We start from the raw sequence: 23,263 nt of genomic DNA, 5'->3' as shown, positions 1-23,263 counted from the left end.
TGTACAACGTGCCCAGTCATCCAACTGTTCTGCAGTTCACTAAAAAGCTCATTAGTTTGCAGCCTGTACCCGAGGGGTGAAAAGCTCTGGAGCACTTGGTGGCGCTTTCATGCCTCTGCATTGCTTGAGTGGGCAGATAAGCTAGAGGCCCAACTCCAAGCACGTTAACGTGGCTGCGCTTGAACTATCTCAACTGCAGAGGAATAGTCACTTTATACAAGGTTTCCTTTACGTGTGGCTGCTTCACTCCCCACCACCTGTGGGCTTGTGTACCACCATCAACTGCAGTGCAGTCCACGCCCGCCCCTCCACCCCTCAACCCACCTCAATCGCAGGGCAGCCCTTTTCTCCCCCCCAACTTGCCTCAACCGCAAGGCAGCCCTTGCCCCCCCACTAACGTACCTCAACTTTGAAGTCCAACAAGTGACCCCTGTGAGCGCTGCGCAATGTTACTGTGCACTCACCTCCGAGTTCCTCTCAAAGTGAGCCTGCCAACTGCACGCCTTATAAATGCTGTTGTGAAACACGTCAACGTACAATCATGCTGATGTACTCGGATGATCCAGCATTGGGGGGGATGATTCCAGAGAGCCAGGCTTATAATGATATGCAGACGTATTACAGTGAGGTTCCCGATGTCCAACAGCGGGAAATGTGGCCCGCCATTGACGGGCAGAGCGGATGATTGCAAACTTGTTTCACGATTTCGTGAAACTGATTTTTGGCGTTCTCACCATATTGTCCGAACATGCCGCCAAACATGCCCGATGCCAGCAGGTATGGAAAATTCACTGCACTGCAGTTGCTCAGTGACATCCTTGAACCTAGCATTAGGGAGGCAACACATCATCCTAGATTCACATATGTGGCCACAGAAATGTTTCTTTATTTTCCTAACCTTCAAATTTCCTATCACCATTGCTCTTCCAGTCTTCTTCATGCTCTTCTGTACAGCTGAGCCAGTCCTGGTGCCATGGATTTGGCTCTGGCTACACTCCCCAGATGAGCTGTCACTTTCACCATTATCAGAACCAAATACTGGTTGGTGACTGAAATGCACTCAGATGACTCATGTACGACCTGCCTCTACCTTCATGCCTGGCAGTCACGCATTCCCTCTCTCCCTGCATACTCTTAAGCTGCATCTATACATCTATAAACATTTATAAACATGCTATCCACGAAGCTCTCAACCACATGGACGCACTAGTGATACCAGCTGCTTCCCAAGCTCCAAAACTTGAGCTGCTGCACTGACAACACCCCTTGCACATATGGTTATCCAAGAAACATGAAGAATCCTGCAGTTTCTACATGGAACAGGATGCACACTCCAAGCACCTGAACTGCCCTGCCATTCATCTATTTATTTGATAATAAACCTTAGTATTTTAAAAAAGACTCACCAGTCAGCTACTTCTCTTCTGCTGAGGTCACTTAAATATGGGGAGGTTAGCTGAAATGTTTTACTTAACATCTATCATGTAAAAACATTAGATTTTAATTTACTGAAACTTTAGAACCATTTTGTGTTACTGCCGTTGTTATTTATCTTAATTTTATTCTCTAGGTTGAATTTATTATGGAGCACTGATTGTAATTATCTGACAAATTATAAAATTGGATGCAGTTTTTAGTATCTGCTCTAATTGATTGGAGTCCCAGCATCTCTTGGACCTTTGGCTGCAGTGAAGTTGCAGATATTGAGAAAGTACCATCACTGGAAAAGGTGGGATGAGAGTCTAATGTTGGCAACAATACAAGATGAAACATCAGGAAAGAACAGGCTGAGTCGGAGGAAGACTGAATGGGTGGACATCAGAACCAGGATGGAGGGCAGAATGACAGCAGCACAGTAAACAGAGTGAGTTGCCTAGAGCCCCTTGGGGACTATGGCTAATTATGGATATGGATTGCACAGTGTTCAGTACCAATAGTAACTCCTAAGATACTGAAACAGTCCGTTTCCATTTGCAGCAAGGCCTGGACAATATTCAGGCTTGGGCTAATAAGTAGTAAATATCATTCGTGCCATACAAGTGCCAGGCAATGACCATCTCTAACAAGAGAATCTCACCATCTTCCCTTGACATTCACAGACATCATCAATGCTGAATCTGCCAGCATCAACATCCTGGATGTTGCCATTAAGAAGAAACTGAACTGTACCAGCCATATAAATACTGTGGCTGCAAGAGCTGGTCAGAAGCTGGGAATTCTGCAGAGAGTAACTCACTTCCTGACTCCCCAAAGCATGTCCGCCATTTACAAGGCAAAAGTCAGGAGTGTGATGGAATACTCTTCACTTGCCTGGATGAGTGCAGCTCCAACTACAATCAAGAAGCTCGACATCATCCAGGACAAAGAAACCCACTTGATCGGCACCCTCTCCACCACCTTAAGCATTCACTCCCTCCACCATCAGTGCACAGTGGCAGCAGTGTGTACCATACACAAAATGCCCTGCAGAAACTCACCAAGGCTCCTTTGACAGCATCTTCCAAACCCACAACTTCGGCCACTTAGAAGGACAAGGGAAATATATCACCGTTCCTTCACTGTCGCTGGGTCAAAATCTTGGGACTCCCTTCCTAACAGCACTGTAGGGTGTAACTACGCCACATGCACTGAAGCTGTCCAAGAAGGCAGCTCACCACCACCTACTCAAGGGCAACTGGCCCTGCCAGCAATGCTCACTTTCCATGAAAGAATAAAAAAAATTCAAGAGGAAACTACATAAGTATTTAGAGATAGGAAGGGCGTTGGAGAATATGGATGAACAGAGATTTTGGGGTTCCTGTGACTGTGAATGCAGGTAAATAAAATCATTTTTAAAAAAAAGCATTTCATGAATAGGAATATAGAATACAGAGGTAAAGGAATAATGATACTATTTTGTTCCAAGCATTGGTTGGTTCACGGTTAGAATACCATTTGTGTTTTTGGGTACTAGGTTATGGAAAAGACTTTGAAGCTAGAAATAACATCTAGCATAGATTCACCAGGATAATGCCAGGGATAGGAAACTTGTTTTATAAAGGTTCTTGAGACCCCGGGGTAATTTGGGAAGGCTATGAAGAGATTTAACAAAGGTTTTTTAATATTATTGAAGGCTTTAATAGTGTGAATAGGGAAATAATCTGGTTGTCACAAAGGGAAAGTAAAGCGGTTCGGGGCGATTGGGCATTATATCTTTTAAAGGAAAGTTGGATAAATATTTGAAACAAAGAAAGATAATTGGATGCGTGTGGTGTAATGAAGTTAGCTTTGTAGTTGCTGTGGCAAAGAGCTGGCATGGCTAGCATTTTAAACTTAAGTAAGGGCAATTATGAGGGCATGAAAGCAGAGCTAGAATGATCTGGCAAATGAGGGTGAGATAGGTCCATAGAGATGCAGTGGCAGACTTTTAAAGGGATATTTCAGAATACACAGAATAGATACATTCCAAAGAGAAAGAATACTTCCAAGGGGAGAACTCACCACTTGTAGTTAACTAAAAAAGTTAAAGAAAATATCAGATTTAAAGAAAAAGTATATACTTACGTAAAGGTGGGTAGCAGTCAGAAGACTGGACAAAATATAAAGAACAGCAAAGAATGACAGAAAGTTGATTAAGGAGGGAAAAATTAGAGCTGGAGAGAAAGCTAGTTGGAAATATTGAGACAGATGTTAAGAGTTTCTATAGATATTTCAAAAAGGAGCAAAGTCACAAAGTGAGGATTGATCCAATAGAAAGTGAATCTGGAGAATTAATAATGGAAAGTAAGGAGATGGCAGAAAAATTGAATAAGCATTTTGCATCGGTTTTCACTGCAGAGGATACAAGTAACATCCCAGAAATAGCTGTAAATCAGGAAATGGAAGGGAGGAAGGAACTCAGAAACATTACAATCACCAGAGAAGTGATCTTGAGCAAACTGTTGGTGCTGCAGGCTGACAAGTGTTTGGTTCCTGATGGACTCCTTCCTAGGGTCTTGAAAGAAGTGGCTAGTGAAATAGTTGATGCGTTGGTTTTAATTTTCCAAAATTTCCTAGATTTGGGGAAGGTTCCTTTTAGATTGGAAAATAGCAAATGTAACTCCTTTATTCAAAAAGGGAGGGAAACGGAAAGCAGGAAACTACAGGCCAGTTAGCTTAACATCAGTCATGATAGAAGCTATTATTAAAGATGTTATAGCCGGGTACTTAGAAAATTTTAAGGCAATCAGGCAGAGTCAACATGGTTTTGTGAAAGGAAAATTATGTTTAACCAATTTATTGGAGTTCTTTGAATGTGCTGTGGATAAAGGGAAACTGGTGGATATACTGTACTTAGATTTCCAGAAAGCATTTGATAAGGTGTCACATCAAATGTTATTGCAGAAAATGAAAGCTCACATTGTAGGGGATAACATATTGGCATGGATAGAAGATTGGCTAGCTAACAGGAAGCAGAGAGTAACCATAATTGGGTCTTTATCTGGTTGGCAGGATGTAATGTGTAGTGTGCTACAGGGATCACTGCTGGGCCCTCAACTTCTTACAATTTATATAAATGACTTGGATGAAGGAACAGATGGGATGGTTACTAAATTTGCTGATGACTCAAAGGTAGGTAGGAAAGTAAGTTATGAAGAGGGCATAAGGAGGCTACAAAGTGACATAGACAGGTTATGTGAATGGGAAAAAAGACCTGGCCAATGGAGTATAATGTGGGCAAATGTGAAATTGTCCTTTTTGGCAGGAAGAATAAAAAATAAGCATAATATCTAAATAGTGAGAGATTCCAGAGCTCTGAGATTCAGAGGGACCTGGATGTCCTAATGCATGCATCACAAAAGGCTAGTATGCAGGTACAGCAAGTAATTAGAAAAGCTAATAGAATGTTATTGTTTATTGCGAGGGGAACTGAATACAAAAGTAGGGAGGTTATGCTTTAGTTGCACAGGACACTGGTGAGACCACATCTGGAGTCCTATCTACAGTATTGGTCTCCTTATTTAAGGTAAGATGTAAATGCATTAGAAGCAGTTCAGGGAAGGTTTACTAGACTAATACCAGGAATAGACGGGTTGTCTTATGAGGAAAGGCTGGACAGGCTAGGCTTGTACTCACTGGAGTTCAGAAGAGTAAGATGTAACTTGAATGAAACCCTTAAGATTCTGAGGGGTCTTGACAGATTGGATATGGAGAGGATGTCGCCTCTTGTGGGAGAATCTAGAACTAGGGGCCACTGTTTACAAATAAGGGGTCACTCATTTAAGACAGAGATGAGGAGAAATTTTTTTTGAGGGTTGTGAGTCTTTGGAACTCTTCCTCAAAAGGCAGTGGAAGCAGGGTCTTTGAATATTTTTAAGGTAGAGCTAGATAGATTCTTGATTAATAAGGGGGCAAAAGGTTATTGGAGTAGGCTGGAGGTTACAATCAGATCAGCCATGATATTATTGAATGGCGGAGCAGGCTTGAAGGGCCGAGTGGACTAATCCTTCTCCTAGTTTGCATAGACATGAACGAATGAATGGCTGAATGCACTGTAAGCTTGTGTGGTTCTATGGTAATAGATAGTGTATGTTCATGCACACAACGTATACACCAACCTTCTCCACAGCTTCCTCAACTTGGGTCTCATTGGGGAAAAGTTGATTGTGAACTCTGGGTTCAGTCACAGCTCTCTTAACATTGTAATTAAACCACAACACGTTCATTATCACCTAGAAATACAAGAGGAACAGTGAATGAATCAGACAAGAAGTTAGGTTTCCCAACAAGATCTCCTGAGGAAATATTTTCCCCCCGTTGGGAGGGAAGTGCAGGAGCAGGCGCGGGTGGGCGTGCCTCCGATTGTCACCCCTGATTGGGGGTGCGCCATTATTTTACGTGGGCGGGCCAATTAAGGCCTGCCCAGCGTGATGTCCACTCAGAAGCACTGTGTGCTCCCTGTGCGGGCGGGGGGGGTGTATTCCCTCAGCCGGGAGTGCGCTCTTTTGCGCATGCACGCGAAATAGCGCACAGATCTCCCTGAGGCTAAGTGCTGCCTTAGGGAGATCGGTTTGGAATTAAAATTTTTAATACAAATGATAAAAAAATTTCCCTGACATGTCCCCTCATGCGACACTGTCACATGATTTGGGACATGCCCATAACTTTTATTGAAAGTTTGGATAAAAATTTAAATACCCTCATGAAACCTCATCCCGCCCGTGGATGAGGTTTCATGCTTTTTCCAAAGCCCGCCAGGGCTCCCGGCCTGCCCGCCAACCTTAAGGTTGAACAGGCAGGCCCATTAATGACCTTAATTAGTTCTTCAATGGCGCCAATAGGCCTTTGACAGGTCGGCAGACGTGCAGCTGTCTCGGCTGCGCCCCCGCCGATCTGAAAATGGAAACGATGCGGGGTGACATTGGGAGTTTCACTCAACATCATCCCCCGCTTGCTGACTGGAAGATCCTGCCCCTGGCATTTCTTTCCCCTCCAGTTCCCTATTATTGTGTCTATCCTCATATTCCTTTATACCGTTAGTACGTACCAGAGCAGTTGCTGTGGTGATCTTTGTTCCTCCTGAGGCACCCACTACCATCTTCACTGACTTGTTTTTATCAAGTATGATGGCAGGGCACATGGAGGAGAGAGGTGTCTTACCTATTGAGAAAATAATACTTTTAAAAGACTCATATTCAGACGCCGGAAGGGAATGTGTTGATTAAGTGTGATATGCAATAGTTCGGTGAATCCCATTTTAATTATGATGTGGGGATTTTTTTAATAAACAAGTTCATTGGCATCATGGCAAGGCCAGCATTTAATATCCATCCCTAATTGCTTGTGATTAAGTGTTCATGTATTAACACAGTGTTACGATCCAGTTAGGGACCAGTAACTTTTTGCTTAAAGTAGGCAAATTTTGAAATAGCAGGTTCTTGCCAAGAGAATAAAGCCACAATATTCTACAGTTTTAAACAAACAAAATGAACTTTACAAAGTCAGCAAAGTAAAACAATTTACGATATCTATGTTATACTCTAACATTCAAAATTAACATGAGGACAAAAGAGCTGAACTCCAGAGGTGAGGTGAGAGTGACTGCCCTTGATGTCAAGGCAGCACTTGACCAAATGTGGCATCAAGGAGTCCTAGTAAAACTGAAGTCAGTGGGAATCAAGGCAAAAAACTCTCCTCTGGTTGGAGGCATACCTAGTACAAAGGAAAATGGTTATGATGGTTGGAGGTAAATCATCTCAGTCCTGGGACATTGTTGCAGGAGCTCTTCAGGGTAGTGTCCTCGGCCCAACTATCTTCAGCTGCTTCATCAATGACCTTCCTTCCATTCTAAGGTCAGAAGTGGGGATGTTCGCAGATGATTGCGCAAAGTTCAGCACCATTCATGACTCCTCAGATACTGAAGCAGTCTGTATCCATATGCAGCAAGACCTGGGCAATGTTCAAGCTTGGGCTGAAGAGTGGCAAGTAACATTTGTGCCACACAAGTGCCGGGCAATGACCATCTCCAACAAGGGAATCCAACCACCTCCCCTTGACATTCAATGGCATTACTCAACTCATGTTGCTGAATCCTCCACTATCACTATCCTGGGGGTTACCATTGATCAGGAACTGAGGCCAGAGGCTGGGAATTCTATGGAGATTAACAAGCCTCCTAACTCCCCAAAGCCTGTCCACCATCTACAAGGCATAAATCATGAGTATGATGGAATACTCCCCACTTGCCTGAAAAAGTGTAGCCCCAACAACACTCAAAAAGCTTGACACCATCCAGTATAAAGCTGCCTGCTTGATTGGCGTCCCATCCACCATCTTCAACATTCACGCCTTCCACCACTGATGCACAGTTTCAGCAATGTGTCCCATCTACAAGATACATTGCAGTGACTCACCAAGGTTCCTTTGACAGTACCTTCCAAACCCACGATCTCTACCACAAGGAGGACAAGGGCAGCAGATGAAGTTGGAACTATATTGCCATTCCTTCACTGTCACTGAGTCAAAATCCTGGTACTCCCTTCCTAACAGCACTGTTGGTGTTCCTACAACACATGGACTGCAGCGGTTCAAGAAGGCAGCTCATCACCATCTTCTGAAGGGCAATTAGAGATGGGCAATAAATGTTGGCCTAGCCAGCAATACCCACATCCATGACCGAATAAAAAAGAAAATTAATTAACAAGCAAACTGTGGTCGAACACACCACACTGCACATTAAATGGCAGATGTAACTAAGACAGATTCTCTGGATTTCTCAGCAACCCACCCAGACGTTGATGACCATTGAGAGTCACAATATCTTGTTGAAACTCTGTGTCCCTCACAAGGGATTTCAACTCTTGCCTTTTGAAGATCTAGCCTTCAAATTCACTCAGGAGCTGTTCCGACTTGGACTGCCTCAACAACTGCTCAGCTCCTGATGGTTCAACCTCCTCTTCGGAGATTACCTTCCATGGGATTCACAAAGCTGTACTCCTATCTCTAATTACTGGCACACCTCCAACTATTTTGCAGACCGCTAGCTACACTAAGCTGGCACTGCCCCTGGGTATCTCTGAACTCCAGTCTCCCGGATGCACCAAACTATAAATGGCTCTCAGAGCTTCTCTAACACCTAATTCTCTCCAGCATAGAACTGGCAACCTTCTGCCACTTCCTCAGCTCCCCAGGACTTCTCTGTGAGCTGCAAACGATGCAAGGTCTAAACTACAACTCTCAACTGCACCCAATGGCTCCCAGAACTTTTCTGAGTCCTGTGTGACTGGAGCCCGCTAACAGCAGGACCTTTTCAATATGGAGCCTTTTCAGAACACTCAGATAAATTTAAACCAGAGAATTGCTGAAATTAAAAAGAGACATATTGTCTTGTACTCTTCAGGACAATTCACGAGAATACCAATTCTAAAGGGATCAACAATTTATACTGCATGAGAGAAGAGTGCTGATTGGTTGGAAGTGGACTCTGGTTGGTAGAGGCATTGCCATGGAAAATGCATCAGGGAACAATTAACTGTCAAGCTTTTGTTTAAATTCAAATCATACAGGTCGACTGATTGGTCAAGGGAATGGCTATTCCCCAAGCTTTTGTTTAGTTGAAAAAGACAGTGCGTGAGCACGCTCTTTCCATTTGCAAAGGACAGGGCTCTGCAGCTTCTAGCACACATAAGTGAACCACACTGTGATCTTGATTGATAATCTGAAATTGGCTATTATTAGAGGACTTCCTTAAGCTCCACCCATCTCCATGATAGCATAGCCTGCTTCGATCTATCCTCAAACTGATCTCCAAGCCACTTATCCTTCCTTTTCAATTTCTCCAGCTAAGTAAACCTACTTACTGTTTTTATGGCTTCATCTCTTCTATTCTGACTCTATTAAATGCACATGGGGAACCTTCTGAACTTTCATAGTTTTGGGAGGTGCTGTCAAAGAAGCCTTGGCAATTTGCTGAAATGCATCTTGTAGATGGTACACAGCAGACTCAGTGTGGTAGTGGTGGAAGGAGTGAATGTTTTAGGTGGAGGACATGGTGCCGATCAAGGGGGGCTGCTTTCTCCTAAATGGTGGAGCTGCATTCATCCAGGAAAATTGTGAATATTCCATCACACTCCTCAATTGTGATTCTTAGATGCTGAAAAGGCTTTGTCACTCACCATAGGATAGCCAGCCTCTGACCCGTTCTTATAGCCACCGTATTTACATCCTGGTCCAGTTAAGTTTCTGGTCAATGGTAACCGCCAGGATTTTGTTGATGGTGGATTCAGGGATGGATAATGGTATTGAATCACAAGGAGAGGTGATTAGAATCTCTCTTATTGTAGATGATCACTGCCTATTACTTATGTGATGTAAATGTTACTTGCCGCTCATGAACCCAAGCCTGAATGTTGTTCAGAGCTTGTTGAATGTAGACACAGACAACTTCATTACATCTGAAACAGGCACAATGTCTACTGGAAGCTACATATATTAATACACAGGGCCCTGTTCTTTGCAAACAGGAAGAACATATAAATATATTGTGCCTGTTTCAGCTAAACAAGATGTGACAGCCATTTGCTGACTCATTCCTCAGGGCAATGCCTTGACCATACAGGGTCAAGCTTCCTGGTTTAAATTTCAAACAATGCTTGGCAGTTAACTGTCAGTCACCATCAGCGGTGCATTCTTCGTGGCAATGCCACTTGCCAACCAATCAGCACTCTTCTCATACAGTATAAATTGTTGTTTTGCCCCTTATATTTGTACTCTTGTGAGTGTCCTGATGAGTGTAAGACAAATAGCTTAGACATGTCTCTTTTTTCAGCAATACTCAAGTTCTATTCTACCAAACGGCTATTAGATTACAAAAGGTAGAAGTCATGCTTCAGCTTTACAAATCACTGGTTAGATTCACCTGTATTGCATATTGTGGCACCAACACCTTAGGAATTATTTATTAGCATTGGAGTGAATGCAGTGCAGCTTTACCAGAATGATACTTGAGCTCTAGGGGTTAAGCTACAAGGGCAGTTAAACAAACTAGGTTTGTATTCACTGGAATTTAGATGGTTATAGGGTGTTTTGATCAAAGTTTAAGGTATTGAGGGGAATAGATCGTTCATTTCTATTTATGGAATCATAATAAGGTCATAAGAAATAGGAGTAGGCCATTTGGCATCTCAAGCCTGCTCCGCCATTCGTTAAGAGCATGGCCAATTTAACTCCACTTTTCTGCTGCCCCCCATAAACCTTGACTCCCTTATAGATCATAAATCTGTCAAACACAGCCTTGAGTAAATTTAATGAACCAACCTCCGCTGTTCTCTGGGGAAGAGAATTCCGAAGACTAATGACCCTCAGAGAAGAAATTTCACCTCATCTCAGTCTTAAATGGGAGACCCCTTATTTTTAAGCTGTGCCCCCAATTCTACATTCTTTCCATGAAGGGAAACATCCTATTAGCATCCACCCTGTCAAGCTTTTTCAGAATCTTGTATTTCAATAAGATCACCTCATTTTTTAAAAACTCTAATCAGATGACCAACCTGCTCAACATTTCCCTCATAAGGCAACCTCTTCATCCCAGGAATCAACCTACTGAACCTTCTCTGATCTGCATCCAATATTAGTAAGGAGACCAAAGCTATACCTATCATGTGATGAAAAGAAATAGGAGCCTCGACCAACATTATGCATAACTCCAGACTATAATACGCATGCAAAAGTGTATGTTGCCACTGCAGCCCAGAGTTCTTGGGGATGGGGGCGGGGAGTGTGGGGGCTGGTCGGCTCACTTGGCTAGACGGCCGATGTGGATCAAATTGGTGCCAACAACATGAGGTTTGTTCCCTATTTTGGGTGAGGTGGATTTGGGACCTGCCTCCTTGCCCCACCATGGTGGATGTCATGGTGCTGTGGGCAGAAAACTGAAGAAAGAGTAGGAGTGAAGGTGTTCAGAAACAGGTTCTCAGCTAGTGGTGTGTGGCTGAATTAAACTTATCTATAAATAATATATATTGTGCATAAAACATTTAAAAATAGCATTCACCAATGTAAAAAATATAAACATCTCAAATATATAAAAGGTACACATATAAAAATATAAATATTACAATTATGTGTGGGAAATTTGGTCTGGAGATTATTGTTAGGTTTTTGAAAGGAATTTGGGAACAGACAAATAAATGATATTAAGTTGGATTATTCCATTTGAAGATCACCAGCATCATTCCCAGAGTCTGGGAAGAGTGTCCTCAGCAGTCACCGTCGCCGAGTGAAAAAAAAGAGTGACATCACAGGAAAACCGTAAGTTCGTTGGTTGGTAAGTAACTGCTAGTTTGAACTACCTATTCGAAGTTGATTTCAGATTAAAGGTGACTACTGGGGCCCAGGATCGGAGGCCTAGCACTTCAGCTTCAACTCAGCAGAGACAGCGAGTTCCAGTTGATTTTAAAACGTGTATTTTGAATCTCTATTCTAACTTGCTTTCAGATTAAAGGTAAATAGGAGAAATATTTTCCAGATTGATAAACCAAAGACCTGTAGGAAATTTAAAAACAAATCAATAAACTAATTAAATAAAATTGAGATGCAGGGCCAGGCGATGTGTTGCAGCTGCATGATGTGGGAGCTGGTGGACCTCATTGTGGTTCCTAGTGACCACATCTGTAGCAAATGTTGGTTGCTCGAGGATCTCCGGCTCAGAGTTGATGAGCTGGAGTCTGAGCTTCGGACACCGCGACGCATCAGGGAGGGGGAGAGTTATCTGCACGTTGTGTTTCAGTAGACAGTCACACCCCTTAGATTAACTAGCTTAAATTTGGCCAGTGGTCAGGGACTGGAGGGTGTGACTATGAGGGAGGCAGGTAGAGGGATCCAGGAAGTAGCACTGCAGGAGCCTCAGCCCTCGCCCTTATCCAACAGGTTCGAGATTCTTGCTCCCTGTGTGGATGAGTGCGGGGACTGTAGTGACGATAAGCAAATTGACCATAGCACCGTGGTACAGGGAGCTATTCAAGTAGGGGGATAAAAAAGAAATGTAGTTGTAATTGGGGATAGTTTGGTTAGGGGATTAGATACTGTTCTCAGTAGCCAGGATCGAGAGTCCTGAAGGCTGTGTTGCCTACCTGGTGCCAGGGTTAAGGATATCTCATCTGTGCTGCAGAGGAACTTGGTGTGGGAGGGGAAAGATCCAGTTGTTGTGGTCCATGTAGGTACCAACAATATAGGTAGAACGAGGAAAGAGGTTCTGCTGAGGAAATACGAGCAGCTAGGGGCTAAATTAAAAAGCAGAACCAAAAAGGTAATAATGTCTGGATTACTACCTGAGCCACCAGCTAATTGGCACAGGGTCAATAAGACTAAAGAGGTAAATGCATTGCTCAAAGATTGGTGTGGAAGAAATGGGTTAAAATTCATGGGACATTGGCATCAGTACTGGAGAAAGAGGGAGCTATTCTGTTCGGACGGGCTCCACTTGAATCATGCTGGGACCAGTGTCCTGGCGAATCGCATAACTAGGGTTGTAGATAGGGCTTTAAACTAAATAGTTGGGAGTGGGGGGGAAGGTTCAGTTGCAAGTGACGAGGCTGATTGTTACCAAAAAGTGAAAGGCAGGGACAGAGTGTATGAATTCCATATTGCACTAAAGAATCATATAAGAGTAGGGAAAATTGACAATAGGACAAACTTAAAGGCTTTGTATGTGAATGCGCGTAGCATTCAGAATAAAACAAATGAGTTAACAGCACAAATAGAGATAAATAGGTATGATTTGTTGGCGATTACTGAGATGTGGTTACAGGGAGAACCGGTTTGGGAGTTGAATATCCAAGACTACTCAGTGTTTTGGAAGGATAGGCAGGAAGGAAAAGGAGGTGGTGTAGCCTTGTTAGTAAAAGGAAGAGATCAGTGCTATAATGAGGAATGATATAGGCACTGGAGAACAAGATGTGGAGTCAGTCTGGGTAGAAATAAGAAATAACAAGGGAAAGAAGTCCCTGGTGGGAGTAATCTACAGGTCCCCAAACAGTAGTTCAGCAGTAGGGCACAGTATAAACCAGGAAATACTGGGAGCATGTAAGAAAGGCATGACAATAATCCTGGGTGATTTTAATATGCATATAGACTGGACTAGTCAAATTGGCAACGGTAGCCTCGAGGGAGAGTTCATATAGAGTGTATTAGAGATTGTTTCTTGGAGCAATATGTTGTGGAACCAACCAGAGAGCAAGCTATTCTGGAGGGTTGTGTCTTTTTCTGGATGGCAAGCTGTAACTAGTGGGGTGCCACAGGGTTCGGTCCTTGGGCCCCAACTATTTACAATCTATATTAATGACTTGGATTCAGGGGTAGAAGGTACTACAGCTAAATTTGCAGATGACACCAAAATAGGTGGGAAAGTAAGTTGCAATGAAGAAATAAGAAATTTACAAATGGATATGGACAGGTTAGGTGAATGGGACAAAGTTTGGCAGATGGAGTTTAATGTGGTTAAGAGTGAGGTTATCCATTTTGGTCGGAGGAATAAAAAGGCGACTTATTATTTAAATGGAGAGGAACTTCAGAATGCTTCAGTGCAGAGGGATCTGGGTGTCCTCGTGCATGAATTACTGAAAGCTAGTATGCAGGTACAACAGATAATAAGGAAGGCAAATGGAATTCTGGTGCTTATTGCTAAAGGAATAGAGCATAAAAATAGGGAAGTGTTGTTGCAACTGTACAAGGCATTGGTGAGACCGCATCTGGAGTACTGTGCACAGTTTTGGTCCCCTTACTTGAGGAAGGATGTAGTTGCATTGGAGGCGGTTCAGAGGAGGTTCACTAGATTGATTCCAGAGATGCTTGTCTTATGAGGAGAGATTGAGCAGTTTAGGCCTATACTTGCTACAGTTTAGAAGGATAAGAGGAGATCTAATTGAGGTATATAAGATGCTAAAGGGGATAGACAAAGTAGACGTGGAGCGGATGTTTCCCCTTGTGGGGCATTCTAGAACAAGAGGCCATAGTTTTAGACTAAGGAGTGGTAGATTTAAATCAGAGATGAGGAGGAATTACTTTTCTCAAAGGGTCATGAATCTGTGGAATTCACTACCTCAGAGTGCAGTGGATACCGGGACGCTGAATAAATTTGAGGAGATAGACATATTTTTGAAAGGTTATGGGGAGAGGTTGGGAAATTGGAATTGAGGCCGAAATGAGATCAGCCATGATCGTATTGAATGGTGAGGCAGGCTCAAGGGGCTGAATTGCCTCTACTCCTGCTCCTAGTTCTTATGTTCTTAGGTTCTTATTGGCACTGAAGCAGTATGCTGAATGTCTTCCTTCTGGACCTGAAAAACGTGCTAGAAGCAAATTCAAATTCAATCATAACTTTCCGACGGGAATTGGATATTCACTTGAAAAGGAAAGATTTACAGGGCTACAGGTAAAGAGCAAGAAAGTGGGACTAATTGAATTGCTATTTCAAAAGCTGGCACAAGGCACAATGGGCTGCATGGCCTCCCTTTGTGCTGTAAGATTCTAGGTTTCTTAAAAGACACAATTCCCACTGAGCAGGATGAAGAGCAGCATGTCACAATCTCTATTAAAATGGTATCTTTAATTTTCCATCAGCTGAATCTACCTAACTAAACAGAGCCACACCTGGTTTGATAAAGTTGGCTGGGGAAGGTGGAACATCAAATTCATTCAAAATGCCCGGTGAAGAAAAGTCATCCATTTCATCATTGAAAATAATCCCATTTGAGTTGGACCTCACCTTCGATCCAAAGCTGCAAAAAAGAAAAACAAAATAAGATTTTTTTTTAGTGACAGCATATGTTCCTCATTCCACCCAACCTGTATATAGAAGACCATCCTTTTCTTGCTATTCAGGACCCACGTAGACGTATCAAATATCATTCCATACTTTCACACAAGTCCTTTAAAATCCACAAATTCTAATCAATGACGCATAGTTTAATATGATATTCCAAGATTTGATATTCCAAATCTTCACTGTTGGTAGGAGCCTCAATGTGCATCTGTACTTAAAGTTCAGACATTCCTGTTATTTTGTAACCATTTATTCTGATGGACAATCATGGAAAAGGTGCATCCAAACTAGCCACAAGTGCTTCTTGCTGGCAAGGTCCCCAGCCACCAGAGCGGATCCTTCAGATTGACACTTGGCGGACTTACTGCAACAATGACTGTTTGCTCATACCACTCTTAATGATATATTGCAGAGGCACTGGCCATAAGTTTTCACTCTTCCTTATAAATCAGATGGTACCAGAGGATTGGAGAATTAAAAAGGTTACACCCTTGTTCAAAAAGGGTGTAAAGATAAGCCCAGCAACTACAGGCCAGTTAGTTTAACCCCAGTGGTGGGGAGCCTTCTAGAAATGATAATTTGGAACAAAATTAATAGTCACTTCTACAAATGTGGGTTAATTAAGGAAAGGCAGCATGGATTTGTTAAGGGAAAATCATGCTTAACTAACTTGCTGCAGTTTTTTTGATGAGGGAACAGAGAGGGATGATAAGGGTAATGCTGCTGATGTTATGTAAATGTCTAAAAGGTTTTTGATAAATTGCTAGACAATAGACTTGTGAGCAAAGTTATAATTCATGGGCTAAAAGGGACAATAGCAACATAGATATAAAATTGGCTAAGTGACAGTGTTATGTTCCTTTTGTCGGGTCGCTTTGCTCAGCGAACACAGTTGCATGCCTATCTACTGGTGAGTGAGTTGGTAAATAAGATACTGCAGACACAGAGACCAATGTAAGATGAAGCACATGCTGTTTATTAACCCAAGTAACAGAGCACTAACACAATGTACTTCTCCAACCAGACCCTATTCTGAACTACTGATTAACATTGTAGCCCACGCTACACAGCAACTGGGTAATACAATCACGTGGTCAATCTGTTCACATTCTCTTAAAAGGTAATCAGCTTAGTGCGTTGGCAGATGCAATCTGGCTTTCTGGCCAGTGGATAAAAGTATATTCGTAAGCAGCTAGGATTGGTGCCTATCTTTGGATGCATGGAGAGGCAATTGGGCAATTGAACCTTATCTTCCCCGAAAAAGCCTAGTAGTGGCTTGTGGTCGGATACAATGGTAAAGTGGCGACTATGGATGTATTGGAGGAACTTCTTAATGCCAAATACAATTAATAAGCCTTTTTTCTCTATTTGTGAGTGAGTATCTTCATTCTGCAACAGTGTTTTTGAGACTTAACCGATGGGCTGTTTGGAGCCATCTGCCATCCAGTGGGAGAGTACTGCCCCTACTCTGTAAGGGGATGCATCATGGGTCAAAATCAATTCTCTTTGGGTCGAAATGTACCATCAGGGCCGATGAATGTAGCAACTGCTTTACTGTCATAAAAGCCTGTGGGACTTGCCAAGCCCACCTGTGGTTTTTCTTGAGCAAACTGCATAATGGAGCCAGTGCTGTTGATAAATTTGGGAGAAAATGTTAATCGTTCCCAAGGACTTGAGTTCTGTGGTGTTTTTCAGTGCTGGCGCCTCATGAATAGCTCTCACCTTGTCTTCTAGTGGGTGAAGGCCCTGTGAGTTGACCCTATGATCCAGGTAAACCACTTCTTTTGCTTGGAAGATACATTTTTCTCTTTTCAAACGTGCTCCGGCTTGTGAGAAAAGCTTCAATACCTCTTCCAAGTTAGCCAGGTGCTCTTCATCAGTTGGTCCTGTTACTAGGACATCAAGATAAACCACAACATGGGGAAAACCTTGAAGTAAATTTTCCATTGTCCATTGGAAAACGGCACAAGCTGATGAGACTTCGAAGGGTAACCTGGCATGTTGGTATAGCCCCCTATCTGTGTTGATAGTCAGAAAAGCCTGAGAGGCCTTTTCTAGCTCAGCTTACTGGTAAGCGTGGCTCATGTCGAGCTTCGTATTTGCGGCTCCCCCTGCAGCTTGGAATACAATTCATCAATTTTCGGTATAGGGTGCCTGTCAAGTCTGGCCAATTTGTTAACGGTCAATTTGTAGTCCCCACACATTCGCACACTCTGGTCAGGCTTTAGTGCTGGAACCAAGGGTGCTGCCCATTCAGAAAATGGTGCAGGTTGTAAGACTCCCAACCTTTCCAGCCTGTCTAATTCAACACCAACTTTTTCTCATAATACATAGAGGACTGGCCTCGCCTTCAAGAATCTGGGGGTTGCCCCAGGATCCACATGGATTTTAGTTTGCAGCCCCTGAATCTTCCTGAGCTCTTCCCTGAAAACTGAGGCATATTTCTGTCATAATTCTTGCAGATCTTTCATTCGGAGTTGAAAAATCTCGGTCCACTCCAACTTTATTTCCTTAAGCCAATTCCGACCAAGTAGACTTAGACCCTCACCTACTTTCACTATCGGGTAAATTAACAGACTGATTTCCATACTGTACTGGAGCCTTGCATATAGCTCTTACTCGTATGTCTTCCCCAGTATACGTCTTTAATTTAGCATATGAGTTTTCCATATTTAATGAGTGGTGTCCTCCATTCAGATATTTGAATGTATGTTCCCCTATAACTGTCGTGGATGCCCCTGTATCCACCTCCATTCGGATGGGCTTCCTGTTGACTTCCACTGTCACGTAGATTGACTTTGTTTTACCCATTTTTAAGTTGTGTAATGAGTAAATATCTGACTGTTTCTTCTTGTTCCTCTATTCTGTGGATTTCACGATTTCTACATTTCTGCTTAAACTTTTGTCTTAATCTGTCTTTACAATATCACATAATGTGTCCATTACAATGGCAATAGAAACACTTGATTTTTTAAATTTGTCGTTCACTTGCAGGCTGTCTGGTTCCATTTCTGTCATTATTATTGTGGGTTTTCTCTGTTAAACCATTGCTTCTTGCTGGTCTGTTAATGGTGGCTGTTTTCCGCCTTTCTGCGGAGCCCAATGCTTCCACGCTGTTTCTAACCGGTGCTTCCCTCCTGACGTGAAGGACGTTGCTCTCGATTGCTTCTGAAGTTTTGGTTGCACTCTCCATTGCGAGTGCCAACTTGCATGTGCGTGAAAGAGCGCAGAGATTTCCCTGAGGCACGGAGGTGCCTTAGAGAGATTTGTTTCAGTGCTAAAGTTTTAAATAAAGATTTTTAACACTTTTAAAACATGGCCCCTCATGTGACACTATCGCATGAGCTGGGACATGTCAAAGAATAAATGTATAAATTTTTAAAACACTTCATGAAGCCTCATCCTGCCTGTGGATGAGGTTTCATGAAAAATGCGAAGGCCACCTAGGCTCTTCGCTCGCCCGCCAACCTTAAGGTTGGACAGGCAGCTCATTAAATTGAACTAATTAGGTTTTAAATGGCCTTAATAGACCTTTGACCTGCCGAACTGAAAATTTAAATGACTCGTGGTGACGTCAGGACGCCTGCCCGACGTCACCGTACGTCATTTTACGCGTCGGTGAGCGGGCCCCGCTCCCCACCCAGTGAATTCTGCCCATGGAGTTATTACTCTGCCCCACATCGTCCATTCCCTGCAGTGCAGCACCTATTGTAGCTGGAAGGACCTGTGGAGAAGTTCACATAGCAGCCCCTCCACCCTACAACCCTCTGACACTCAACTAGAGGAGAACCAAGAAGAAATGTTAAGGAGAAAGATGTAAAAGGAGATGTTATCATCAAGAATGAATAATTTAAGACCAGAAACTCTTACTAGGAATTAATGGTGCTGGTTACTGACACTGCGCTGCCATCCTCTGCTACAAGGGACAAGTGGGCAGTCCCGTGATTATCGGTCGTGTAGAAATCAGGCTCATAGTATCTTATAGAATGCGTCGTATTGTCTGTGATTTTACTCCAAAGCCGTGTTGCAAAATAGTTTGAGGTCATATTGGAAATGAGCTGTTAATGAAAAAGATCCAAAGATTAAAATGATTAGGATAATGCAGTGGATGAGTAATTGACTTTTCACCTCTGAGAACAGGGTTCAAATGCAGCCCAACTGAATGGATGAAAGTCTCTCTATCTGCTGACAGTTCAGGTCTTTCATGAAATGAGTTTGCATAGTCTCAGCCTCAAGTCAACACTAAATTATCAGCCTCAGTGTCAAACAGGGCACAAGATAGATGGTGTTGGATATGGGGTGGGGGGGATGAAACACTGTGGATAGTAGGAGCTGCTCTTCTGCCAGTGGACCTGAAACATATCATTAGGACAATGACCAGCCAGCCTGGCAAATTCCAGCAACTGACGCACAAAATTCCAGCAACTCAGCTTCTATTTCAGAGAATCATAGAGGGTACAATTCTGTGATTCATTCTAATTATAAGGCACAGGAAAAGGCCTTTCAGCCCATCATGTCGATACTGGCTCATTAAAAGATCTATCCAATTTGTACCACTCACCTACTCTTTCTCCATAGACTTGCAAATTTTCCCTTTTCAACTGCAAATCTAATTCCCTTTTGAAAGTTAGTTTTGAACCTGCTTCCACAGTCAGGCAGTGTATTTCAGATTCTAACAACTCGATGTGTAAAAAATATTCTCCTCATCTTTTTCTTAACTATCATCCTAAATCTGTGCTCCCCGATTTTTAAAAAATTCACTTACAGGATCTTGGTGTCATGGGCAGGCCAGTATCTATTGCCCACCCCTAAATGCCCTTGAGAAGGTGGTGGTGAGCTGCCTTCTTGAACCACTGCAGGCTCTGTGGTGTAGATACACCCATCGTGCTGTTCGAGAGGGAGTTTCAGAATTTTGACCCAGCAAGTGAAGGAATGGCGATATATTTCCAAGATGGTAAGTGGCTTGGGGGGCAACTTCCAGGTGGTGCTGTTCCCATCTATCTGCTGCCCTTATCCTTCTGGATGGTAGCAGTCATGGGTTTGGAAGGTGCTGTCTAAGGGGCCTTATTGAGTTTCTGTAGTGCATCTTGTAGATGGTACTCACTGCTGCCACTGTTCATTGATGGTGGTGGGGTGAATGTAGGGGTGCTGATCAAACGAACTGTTTTGTCATGGATGGTGTCAAGCTTCCCGTGTGTTGTTGGAGCTGCACCCATTCAAGCAAGTGGAGAGTACTCCATCAGACTCCTGACTTGTGCCTTGACCCTCTTGCCTGTGGAAGCAGTTATCAAAATCCTTCCTAATTTTGAACACCTCTACTAAGTCTTACATTAACCTTCTCTGCTCTAAAGAGAATAATCCCAGTTTCTCTTATCTCTTCATATAACTGAGGTCCCTCATCCCCATTTGCACCAATTTTTCATACACCCACTGGTTTTTTGTGTATGAATTTCAAAGCTCTAGAATTTTGATAAGATCTAATCCAAGCTTTGCTGCCTCACTGGTGGATAAAAATTTGAACTACCAGATCTAGCATGATTGTGATATTTACAAATTAATGGGGGCAGTCATTATGATTTTTAAGAGACCTGGGGATTCCATGTCATGCAGCAATGTATCCCCATGAAGACATTTCTGGTCAGCAATACATTCATTCTTTATTTCCAGACAGAACTCTATTCCTTTTGTGAAAAATTAAAATTACTATTAGAGAGCTAACTATGGTTATATTGGTTCCTAAGTGCTTAGATCACAACCACAAACACTCACATCTCCATCAAACATCTTATTATCAATGAAATTGGTGTCTCCAATCAGTATTCCAAACCCATAGCATAGCCAAACTCCTGGAAGCCTCACTGACAGGAGATTACAGCAGGAACCTAGATGCTTGTCCAGTGCCACATGCACACAAACACCTGGACATACCGTAACAAGCATTCATGTACATGCAAGGTGGAACAGTCTCTAATGACAACTGGTTCAGCAAGCAGTGTGACAGTACAGGTACCAGCAAGGAGAACAACTTTTGATTGACTGAACAATATTTGAACTGGTAGTTTACCTCAGTCAGGTTGACAAATCGTGGATCTCCCAACATGCTTCTCTTTGCATATGCAAATTTAAAGGCTTCAACTATTCGGTGATATGTCAGGGCCTTCTGTTCTGGAGAGGAAACACTGTCTGGAGTAAAATTATAACCTGCAAATAGAAAGAAAATTAAGACAAGACATGAGGATGAAATTATCTAACTAAACTTCATTAACAATCCAAGGAATTCAGGACAAACCCAGAGTGTTTAGAATGTGGGCCTTGAAGTGAGATCAGTGAGAAAACATCAGAAAACCATGCTGATGGTCATCATAACAGAATCAAGCATGAAGGGAGGCCTACTGATTTGGACACAAGCCAGTGTTGCACTATTTTTTAGAAATAAACTACAAAAGAGCAAATGCAGATACATTAGTCTTACATCAATAATGGAATCGATCATCCGGATCAAACTAAAGGATTTCCTATATGAAATAATCTGTTCAATGGCAGTCAACAGTTTCAAAAGGGTGAGATCCTATCTGCTGTCCTACTTGAAGTGCCATCTCAAATTGATAGTGGAAGGACTTGACATAATATACCGATTACCAGAAAGCTATTGCTCATGTCCTACGTGAAAGGCTGCTACTCAAGAGGCAGGCCCATATTTTGAAGTAGGCCAAGGCATTGTGGGGCTAGATATGCCTATCCCCACTGGGATACAAACAAGCTTCTCCACAAAAGGAGCATCACATTAACTATTCAAGCAAGGGTTGGACTTGGCCTACTGTTGGATCCTGTACCCTAGTTTGTTGGGACTTAAGGATCCGGGTTGCACGCTTGTTTCAGGGTGACCAAGTTGGTACCATAGACAGAGAAGATCAGTAGATCGTTCTAAGAAGAAACACATTGTTTATTTACAAAAAGAACTCAGCAGCTACACTTGTGTGCTTACGCCTCAAAACTCTGTCTTTACACTTCAGACTCTAACTCAAGACTACTGACTACAGAGGTAGTCCGTGCTACTCTGCTATTGGATACCAAGATCATGTGATCTTCCATTACAACATTCATCTTAAAAGGTATATTACACATGAGGTTACTACATCCCTCCCCCTGTACTCAGGAAATACATTTTACAATTTTTCTCAAAATATCAAATTTTTCACACTGATAAGTAATTTACAAAGTCAGTGTCTTTCTGGGGATTTCCTTATGTGTGTAGAACAGCTCGACTCTACAGCTTCCGATGCTTTATCTGGACCCTCCTTCACTGGAGTCATCTGAGCAACAGGCTTTTTGGTAGGTACCTGCAAATCAGTTTCCTCGACTGTCAGGTACAGCCAACCCTTCAGACACATCTGTACTTAGTGGAGTTCTTTCAACAGGAAATGTTGACTCAGTCACGAACACTGGTGGAATCATTTCTGGGTAGTGTGTTTCTCCTCTTCTTATATGTCTCTGTATGACTCATCTTCCACTTTCATGTGGTAGGAAAGAGGTCCAGTTATTGCGCTTATTTCACCTAACATCCTTGTTGGTCCTTCTCCAAAATTCTTCACATATACCTTCTCTCCTAATTAAACATCCTATCCTGACTGTACAGTCATATCCAGTTTTCTGACTTTACTGAATCCTTTCCACCCACACCCACACCGCCCCCCCCCAGTAAAGTTTGGCATAATTAGACTCAATCTTGATTGGAGACGGTGTTTCACCAACAATTCCACAGGTGTGACATCTGTTGATGCATGAGGGATGGTCCTACAGTGGAAAAGAAAATAGAATCTCCAGACAATTTCTTCATACCAGACTTGAATGTCTGAACTGCTCTCTCAGCCTTTGAAGAAGGGTGGTACGGTGAAGTTTTTACATGAGTAATACCGTTGAGGCTGATAAATCAGTGAAAATCAGCACACGTAAATACCGTTCCATTGTCTGATATGACCACTTCAG

The 23,263-nt window shown here is 42.7% G+C and overlaps 1 protein-coding gene across 4 annotated transcripts in view; it reads right to left on the bottom strand.

The window, feature by feature from the left end:
* LOC144687536 (glutathione hydrolase 1 proenzyme-like) overlaps positions 1-23,263 on the bottom strand; it is a 163,139-nt gene that overhangs the window by 35,370 nt on the left and 104,506 nt on the right. For all 4 annotated transcript variants that reach the window (XM_078553805.1, XM_078553808.1, XM_078553807.1 and 1 more), the window contains 5 exons: positions 21,342-21,478; positions 19,148-19,335; positions 15,106-15,233; positions 6,506-6,618; positions 5,577-5,690 (listed from right to left, as the gene is read on the bottom strand). In XM_078553805.1, the coding sequence (XP_078409931.1) occupies positions 5,577-5,690; positions 6,506-6,618; positions 15,106-15,233; positions 19,148-19,335; positions 21,342-21,478 (680 nt within the window). The remainder of the gene's footprint in view (positions 1-5,576; positions 5,691-6,505; positions 6,619-15,105; positions 15,234-19,147; positions 19,336-21,341; positions 21,479-23,263) is intronic.

This window comes from Cetorhinus maximus, chromosome 12 (genome assembly GCF_964194155.1).
Source record: "Cetorhinus maximus chromosome 12, sCetMax3.hap1.1, whole genome shotgun sequence".
Classification (NCBI taxonomy): Eukaryota; Metazoa; Chordata; class Chondrichthyes; order Lamniformes; family Cetorhinidae; genus Cetorhinus; species Cetorhinus maximus.
Note: the sequence above shows the minus strand (reverse complement) of the source record. Positions and strands in the feature narration are given on the sequence as shown.